Here is a 9595-nt window from a genome sequence, read left to right as displayed (position 1 = left end):
GGATTGTCATAAGGCTGCTTCACTCCCCTAGCATCTTTTTCTGAGAAAAACATATCACGGTCTATCTGTCTTTGCTTAAACGGGGGCATTCTGTGGACACTGTTCACTTGCCTCTGGTTTTCTTTCTTGAGGGATCTAAATGACCCACCTGTGGATGGGCCACTTGTGATTGTCTTTATCTCCCCGATCACACTCGGCAGGCGCTAAGATGTGTGATCCTCGTCCCTGGGTGAAGATTTAAGCTGGATTTTGCTGTCACCTCTGAACCTACTAGATTCCCCCGTTTTCACATACTTCTGCAGTTTTCCTTTTCGTATAAGCTCCTCTATTTGCTCCTTTAGGTCCCTACAATCCTCTGTGTAGTGGTTGTGATCCTTGTGAAACCGGCAATACTTCTTTTTATCACGCAAGTTGGGCGACGAATGTAATGGCCTTGGCCATTTGAGGTAGTGCTCATCCTTAATTTGCGCCAAAATTTTGTCAACAGGTATAACTAAAGGAGTGAATTTTACCGTTCGATGAGTTTTTTCATCTTTCTTTTTACTCCCATCACTAGTCTGATGATCTTTCGTCCCCTACGATCGTCCTCCTTCCTTCCCTTGTCTTCTGGCCTTTCCACATCCTTAATGGCGGCTAAAGCATCTTCAGCATTCATGTACTTCTGTGCCTTCAGTAGCATCTCTACCATCGTCTTATGAGGATTCTTTGCAAGTGAAACCACGAACTCTTTGAACTTTAACCCCACTTTAAAGGTTGTCAACTGCACCTTGTCGTCAGCTTCGTTCACCTCTAGAGTCTCCCAAGTAAAGCATTTTACGTACAATCTCAGGGTTTCTTTCTCCTCTTGTCTAATGGTAAGTAAGTGGGTCGCTGGCCTCTTTGGGCGTTGTCCTTCGACAAAGTGGAGTAAAAAGGCGTTGCTCAACTGCTCTAGGCTGTTGATGGACGATATTGGTAACTTTATGAACAATTCCCTTCTAGCTCCTTTGAAAGTGGTGGGGAAGGAACGATACAATATTTCATCAGGAAGCTGTTGAAGGCCTAGTGTCATCTTAAAGGTGTTGAGGTGGTCCTGAAGGTCCTTAAATCTATTAAACGGCTTAAGCTGAGGCAAGCAAAATTTCGACGGCACAGGCATTCCAAGACTGCCGTGGTGAAGAGCGAATCTGTTGCCTTGACCATTCTATCCAAGCTTTGGTCTGTTTTTTCTCTAATGGCGTTCATCAGCTCGTCCATCTCCTTTCTCATCTCCTGGAGAAGATCTGAGTTTTGTTCATCTGGAGTAGTCGACCCTAGATGGTCACTCCTTCTATCGCTATCTCCTTCATCCACTTGATTGGCCCTAGACCGGTTCTCCCCCTGCTGAAGTTATAGCCTTATTTCCTAATTTTGTCTGGTGAACTCTTCGACGGTAGCGGCAAGAGCCTGGACTTGTAGAGCTAATGCTACTGAATCTTGGTTGGACTCCATCTGAATGTAGAAGTTAATTGGAAACTACACTTTTGAACCTATGTACAAAAATGTCGTTTCCTACAGACGATGCCAAACTGATGAAGTAAAAATCGTCAGTCCTTGTAAATGCGTCTAGATGGAGCTGAAACCTTATCGGTGTCCTTGCAAATATGGAAAGATGGCTCCTTCAAGGTGGTCACCAGTGTGGTACCTGTCACAACGTCTTCGATGCCAAATTCAGTACAAGGAAGCCTTTAGAATAGCAGAATAACTACGAGTGATTTTAGGAGTGTCTATGTACCTGGTCTGTAGTTGATCAAAGTGTATATATATTGCTTTGTGGTTCCTAGCCGTTGGGGGCCTTAATTATGGCTTTAGTGCCCTTTTTGTAACGTCTCAAGGCTCATGAGGGTTTTGATGAGGCTCCAACAGTCTGCCAACTGTTTAGTAACTACCTGAGGCATTGAACGCTCTTATTAATGGTTCTTCTGTGTTCGTCCATGTTGCACCAAGGTGGACGAGTATGTTTGATGAGATCGTCCAGGGGAATTTAGTTTGTTAGTCCCATCAAGAGATAAGAGTCGAAGTTCAAATCTAAAAATGCCCAACCCATGCATACTCATTTTTATATATGCTTCAAGTTTGGGTAGGTTAGCAAATTCTTATCCAATTCTGTTAGGTTTACTAGAAGGCTAAAAGATTTAGAATTGAAACATATTTTGGTCACCATTATTTTACTGATAATATTTAAGGTGACCTTATTACTTTAGAAGAGACATTCTCCTTTCTTGAATCTAATCTTTGGAGAGAATGCATCACCAATGATATGGATTTCGTAATTACTAATAATAAAAACTTATAAATTTCCTCTATGTTGTAAAACAATGGAGTGTAAATGGCCCTTGGGAATAATTTGTGAATAGTTAATGATGATGGTGAAATCATCAGTAGTTAGGTTTGTCTAGAGGGTTCCTAACACGGGCTCACTAGAGGTCCTGCAAGAAACTGCAAATAAGAATTCTCTCAGGTGGTCACCAGTGTGGTGCTAGCCATAGAGTCTCCAATGAAGAAGTCAGAAAAAAAGAGGGTTTTGGAGTTAATTCGAGGATAGAGAGAATTCGTATATAAGAGTGGATATTATCTGTACCTTGTCTTGAGCTTTGGGGAGCCTATAAATAGGCTCTTCTTCTTGCTAGCCGTTGGCTTTCTTTAATGGTGGCTTGATTGCTTTCTTTGTAACGCCTCAAGCCTGCTTAATGTGGCCTTAATGGTGGTTCCAATGGTCTCCTTGTCGATACCATTGGGGCATTGAATGGCTACTTCTACCCATTTAGTGAAATAGTCAATTGCAACTAACGAAAATTTTACCTACCTTTTACCTTGGGGTAAGGGGCCCATGATGTCTATTCTCCACTGGCATTTGCTCATGAGGAGGTAATCGCCGTCATGTTTTCTCCTGGGATGCATTGGACGTTCTTGAACCTCTAGCACTAGTTGCATCTTTCGACAAACTCCCTCACATCCTTCTGCATAGTGGGCCAAAAATAACCTGTTCTAATGATTTTGCTTACCAGGGATCTCAAGCCCGCGTGGTCTCCACATATTTCTTCATAGACCTCCTCCAAGATATACTTAGCTTCTTCTTCCTCGATGCACCTCAGGTAAGGCATGGAGAATCCCTTTTATACAGAACGTCATTCAAGATTGTGAACTTGACTGCTTGCTTATTGATCTTCCTTGCTTCGTCAGTGTTTGCTAGGAGTCGTCCATCATGAAGGAAAGAGAAGATTGGAGTCGTCCAACTACTTTGGTCTCGAATTGCAAAAGTGTGAGTCCTTTAATGCTTGGATATTTTTGAACTTCTTCTTTCAAGTCGAGGGACCCTGTTCCTTCTTTTGATGATGCCTGCCTTGCTACTTTGTCTGCTTTTGAGTTTTGGATTTGGGGGACTTGCACAAAGTCTACCTGATCGAATTCTTGGATAAGGTGGTTCGTTAACCTGAGGTATTTTTGCAAACTGCCTTCCTTTGCCTCAGACTCTCCTTTTATTTGCCCTATTACCAGCTTGGAATCACTTTTAAGGAGTATGTTCTTGGCCCCCAAAGCCTTTCCAACCTTGAGTCCTGTCAGTATAGTTTCGTATTCTGTCTCATTGTTGGTGGCCGGAAACTGAAGTTGTACCTCGTACTTGAGGATTTCTTCTTTTGGATTGTTAATGACGACCCCAACTCCTCATCTTTTCTTAACTAACGAGCCATCTGCTTGGATCGTCCATTTTTTTGAATCGTCCTGGAACTTTTCGTCTTCTGGCAGAGTGAACTTGACAATGAAATCAGCTAATGCCTGGGCTTTAATTGTTGTTTTGGCATGGTATTTGATGTTAAACTGTCTCAGCTCGACTACCCATTGCGCCATTCTTCCTGCAGCTTCAGGTTTGTTCATCGACTTCCTTATTGGTTGATCCGTCATTACCGAAATAGGGTTTACCTGAAAGTATGGACAAAGCTTGCATGAAGCAATGATTAGGGCAAAGATGATCTTCTCAATGCATGGATACCTTGCCTCAACTCTTTGGAATGCTTGGCTGACGTAGTAAACAGGAAGCTGTACCTTATTTTCTTCTCGAATAAGCGCTGCACTCACGGCTGTGGTTGATACCGCTAGGAGGGAAGGATTGCTTAAATAACGCTTTAGCTCCTAGAAGGCTTCTTCACACTCAGTTGTCCAAGTAAAAGATTTATTCAGGGTTTGAATAAGGGTAGACATTTGTCTATGGCTTTGGAGATGAACCTATTGAGGGCCACGACTTCCCATCAGCTTCTGCACTTCCTTCACTATTTTTTGTGAAGTCATCTCCAATATAGCCTGCACCTTCTCTGGATTAGCTTCTATTCCTCTTTGGGACACAATAAACCCCATGAATTTTCCTAATGAGACCCCAAAGATGCACTTGTTAGGATTTAACCTCATTTGGTACTGCTTGAGGGTTGTAAAGGTTTCCTTAAGGTCGTCTAAGTGTGTATGTTCCTCTTTGGTCTTGACGAGCATATCATCGACGTACACTTCCATATTTCTCCCAATTTGCTTGCTAACCATCTTGTTAACTGAACTTTTGTAAGTTTCTCCTGCATTCTTTAGCCCAAAGGGCGTCACTTTTTAGCAGTAAAGCCCTTAGTTGGTGATAAAGGCAGTCTTTTCCTGGTCTTCTTCTAACATTTTAATATCATTGTAGCCTGAGAATGTGTCCATAAACATGAGGAGCTTATGTCCTGCTATGGAGCTTATGTCCTGCTATCTTTTGGGCAAGCACTATTTAGGTCCGTGAAGTCCACACACATCCTCTACTTTTCGTTTGATTTCTTCATTAAGACGACATTGGCTAGCCAGTCTGGGTAGTAGACCTCTCGGATGAAATCAGTTGCAAGTAGCTTATTTACTTCGTCCATGATGGCCTTGTTCCGCTCAGGGGAAAAGACTCGTTGCCTCTGTTGGGTAGGCTTTCTCTTAGGGTTTACATTTAGACGATGTTGGATGACTTCTATTGCTATGTCGGGCATGTCTTCATGACTCCATGCAAAGATATCCAAAATTTTCTTAAGGAATTGTACCAGCTTCTCCTTTATCTAAGGATTCAGGTTTGTCCCTATCTTTGTCATCTTCGCTGGCTCTCCGTCCACCAGTTCCACAGTTTCCAAGGCTTCTATCTTCTTTTCTTCCTCCTCCTCAATCATCCAAGTATGGTTCTCCTTTGCAGCTAGCACTGCTTGATAGCATTCCCTGGCTAGCACTTGGTCTCCTTTCACCTCACCTATGCCATACTCCGTTAAAAATTTCACCTTCAGGCAGTACGTAGACATTGCTCCCTTCCAACGGTTAAGTGTAGGTCTTCCAATAATCACATTGTATAATGATGGGCAATCCGACACCAAAAAGTCAAGCTATCGGGTTAATTGTAGGGGATGTGATCCTACTGTGACCGTCAGTGTCACTATCCATCTAGGGTATACTTGGTCTCCGTTGAAACTGATGAGGAGAGATTCGAAAGGACACAATCTTTAGGGATCCACTTTCAGCTATTGGAAAGTTGAAACGTAGATAATGTCAGCAGAGCTGCCATTATCTATAAGAACTCATCTGGTGTTGAATCCTTCTATCATGAGCATGATAACCAAGGGGTCGTAGTGTGGTTGCTTCACACCTCTGGCATCTTCTTCTGAAAACAGGATGTCTATGCCTGTCTTGCTTTTTTGTTTCAAGGGAGGTATCCTGTGGTCACTATTTACATGTCTCTGCTGTGACTTGTTGAGGGATCTAAAGGATCCACCACTGGACAGTCCCCCAGTGATCGTCTTTATTTCTTCTATCGTGCTTTGTGGACAACTATACGAATTATCCTCGTCCCTAGGATTAGTCTCAGGCCTCTTTTTGCTATCATCTCTAGATCAGCTGGACTCCTTTTTTTTTTACAAATTTCTATAGCTTCCCTTTACAAATTAGTTCTTCTATCTGCTCCCTCAGGTCTCTACAATCTTCAGTGTAATGGCTGTGATCCTTGTGGAACGGCAATATTTCCTCTTGTCTTGTACATTGGGTGAGGAGTGCAATGGCTTTGGTCACTTATGGTGGTGATCGTCCTTAATCTGCATCAGAATTTTTTCAACAGGCATAACCGAAGGAGTAAATTTTACTATTCGTGGCATTTTATTGTCTCTCCTCTTACTCCCATTAGAGTTGGTCTGATGGTCCCCTCTTTCTCTCTTATGTCCTCTTTGGTATTCCCTAGTGCTCTCCTTTTCTTTAGGCGTGTTCTCTCCTCCTATCATAGCTAGGGCATCTTTTGCATTCATGTACTTCTAAGCTTTCAATAGCATCTCGGCCATCGTCTGCTGAGGACTTTTCATGAGGGCTACTACGAACTCTCTAAATTTCAGCCCAGCTTTAAAAGTGGTTAACTACACCTTGTCATCAGCTTCGTCAACCTCTAGCACTTCTCTAGTAAAACGCTTCACATATGACCTCAGGGATTCTCTTTCACCTTGCCTGATGGTGGGTAGGTGATCCGCGGCCTCTTTTGACGTTGCCCGCCAACAAAGTGGCACACAAAAGAACTGCCTAGCTGTTCAAAGTTGTCGATGGACGAGGTTGCCAGTTTGCTAAACCACACTCATGCTACCCCATTGAAGGTGGTAGGAAAAGAGCGGCATAAGATCTTAACTAGGGTCTGTAGTAGACTCAAGGTTGTCTTGCAAGAGGTTATGTGATCCAACGGGTCTTTCAGGCCGTCAAATGACTCAAGCTGCAGAAGTCGAAACTTCGGTGGCAAGGGACACTCCAAAATCCTTATAGTGAAGGGGAAGTCTGTCATCCTAACCATCCAGTCCAAGTTTCTATCTATCTTTTCCTTCATCGCATTTCTCAGTTCATCCATCTCCTTCCTCATGTTCTTAAGGAGATCTGAGTTTGCTTCATCTGGAAGTTTGGTTGTCGAGAATCATCTCTTCTGTGGCTATCTTTGTCATTGTTTCTGTTAGTCCCAATACTCGTGGGTGAGCAATTTTCGTCCTTTTGCAATTGTAACCTCATCTCATGGTTCTGCCTAGTGAGTTCTTCCATGCTAGCTGTAAAGGTTTGGATTTGCAAAGCTAATGCTGTAGAATCTTGTGGTGTATTGGACTCCATTTGGATCTTAGAGTCGAACGGAACTACGCTTTCAAACAAAGGTCTGAAGTTGTCATCCCCACAGATGATGCCAAACTGATGATGCTAAAATCGTTAGTAATTAGGTTGGTCTAGAGGGTTCCCAACACGAGCTCGTCAGAGGTCCTGCAAGAAACTGCAAATAGGAATTCTCTCAGGTGGTCACTGGTGTGGTGCTAACCATGAAGTCTTCGATGACAAAGTTAGAAAAAAAGGGTTTTTGAGTTAATCTGAGAATAGAAAGAATTCATATATAAGAGTGGATATTATCCGTACCTTGTCTTGAGCTTTGGGGAGCCTATAAATAGGCTCTTCTTCTTGCTAGCCGTTGGCTTTCTTTAATGGTGGCTTGATTGCTTTCTTTGTAACGCCTCATGCCTGCTTAATGTGGCCTTAATGGTGGTTCCAATGGTCTCCTCGTCAATACGTAACCGTTAGGGCATTGAATGGCTGTCTTTATGGCACCCTTCTTCGTCCAGGTTGGACCGTTTGGACGATTGCAATTATCTGGTCTATTAGTTAATATAGAGTTTATGAATGCTATCAAAAAAGTTACATAATAATAATGTTGATGTGAAAGATTTAGGGAAAGCTAATATACAGAACTGTTAATGGCCTTCTTCTTTTTTTCATCAATCTAATTATTTAAAGAAGATTTTGGAAAACTACTGTGCACTCCTTTATATATATATATATATATATAATTTGGTGTGCTGTCGCAGGCAACCAAAAATAAAACCTATATTCCAAAAAATACATGTAGTAGTATGAGTGAGGATCGTTCCCACAAAAAGTATCTAGCCTAGTTTTGTGCTACATGAACAAGGATTTTGGGGGGAGGGGGGGGGGGTTGAGTATAAGGGAAAGAATTTTAAGAAAAACAACTAAGGAACAATTTAAATCAAAGTATCAAAATCAATCAAGAGAACAGACCTTGGTCTAAGTCAACATCCACCATCGGAATATTATAATTGATCATCGATGCAAGCACATATCAATTCACACTTTGAATATTCACCGTTGGAACTATTTTCCTATTTCTCCTTAGTCACAGTTAATTAGAAAATAAGTGATCTAATTAACCCTAACTACTAAATAACCCAAGACAAGCGCTAAAAGTTTAATCTAGCAGCAGTCTTAAGAATTAGAGAGATCGATGAAGATAAACAACACAAGCACAAGCAGATGCATTTAATTTAGTCGAGCGTTCTTACTAAGATCTAATAATTTCAGACGCAACAAATCATTAAATCTTGGTTGCTTCACAAATTAGAGAGATCAAACAATTACGGAGTTGATATCTAACCTAGCAATAGATTGCAATGAATAATAAACTAGTAGGCCTCCTAGTAATTTAATGAGACAATCATGAAAATAGGCACAGAAAAACATCCGATATTCAAAGCATAAATTGAACAATAAAAACAAATTAGATCTCACAGTTTTATTGATTCCGAGACTTCAGTTTCCTTCGACCAAGTATAAAATTTTAGCCAAGTAGGGTCATGATGAAAGCTCAAAGGAGAAGTTAGAGCAGAGGGGAGAGAGAGGTGTGTTTCCAATCTAATTTCTCCTCCTCTCTTTTACACGTTAATTCCCCCTTTCCCAAGCCTACAAAATCTCCTAAAAATATTCTAAATAATAATATCCAAATTTGACTAATTAAGGAAAATATTAAAAATAAAACAAAGTCCTAATATAACTAGGAAAATGGTGTTTTTCAGCTGGAATTTTTGTGCACTAGATCTGGAAGCTTTTGAAAATAAACCGCATCAGGTATTAGAATTTCAGGCGAAGGAATATTCCAGAATGTCAGCAGTGTAGGTGCCTAATTTCGACCTTGATATGTCTAGTATCTCTCAAAACTCAAAACACGAAAGCTGTAGAGCTTTTTCTTGGCATTACATAGCATCTTGAATCATCTCAATCGGAGCTCTGATGAGAGAGTTATGCCCAGATTACGAAATGATGTCGAAACAGTCCAAAATCGCCCAATTAGCTACGTCTTGCACTTATTGCCTTCATTTGCATCCTAAATCAAAATATAAGAATAATGAGTACATTTAAGTAACAAATAAATATAAATGACTAAACATTAAGGGAGAAAAATATGACAATTTGCATTTTCATCAAATTCCCCCACATTTAGCTTTTGCTCATCTTTAGGCAAAACTCAAATTCACTTTCCCAAAAACACCAAGGTTGCAACGCCATCAACAAAGAACAACCAAGTTCTTCAAAACTCATAACATATCATGAACAAACATTCTTAAACAACTTACAATTACTTAGAAAGCATTTTCACTCGAAGATGGAGTAAACTAAATATGTAGACCCTCACGGAAATAAACACTCGACTCTCATGTGTTTGAAGGGTATATGTTTCGCTCAAATTCATTCCAATAGAAATGATCTACCATAGGCTTGCATATCTTCTCATTCTCCA

At 41.0% G+C, this 9595-nt stretch overlaps 1 protein-coding gene across 1 annotated transcript; it reads right to left on the bottom strand.

The window, feature by feature from the left end:
- Window positions 1–203: 203 nt before the first annotated feature.
- Window positions 204–1138, bottom strand: LOC112022396 (uncharacterized). Its single transcript, XM_024054985.2, has 2 exons — window positions 545–1138; window positions 204–458 (listed from the first exon to the last, which is right to left on the bottom strand). The coding sequence occupies exons 1-2, from the start codon at window positions 1136–1138 to the stop codon at window positions 204–206; spliced, it is 849 nt and encodes a 282-aa protein (XP_023910753.2).
- Window positions 1139–9595: the final 8457 nt, after the last annotated feature.

Source organism: Quercus suber, unplaced genomic scaffold, assembly GCF_002906115.3.
Source record: "Quercus suber isolate HL8 unplaced genomic scaffold, Cork oak 2.0 scaffold_206, whole genome shotgun sequence".
NCBI lineage: Eukaryota > Viridiplantae > Streptophyta > Magnoliopsida > Fagales > Fagaceae > Quercus > Quercus suber.
This window is presented reverse-complemented; position numbering and strand designations above follow the sequence as displayed.

What these genes read in the sequence shown, in the direction of transcription:
- LOC112022396 (XM_024054985.2), bottom strand. Translation starts at nt 1,138, where the DNA reads ATGCCTGTGCCGTCGAAATTTTGCTTGCCTCAGCTTAAGCCGTTTAAT. An exon ending in TCATCAGACTAGTGATGGGA is followed by an intron (nt 459 to 544) that starts GTAAAAAGAAAG and finishes GCGCAAATTAAG; the next exon opens with GATGAGCACTACCTCAAATG.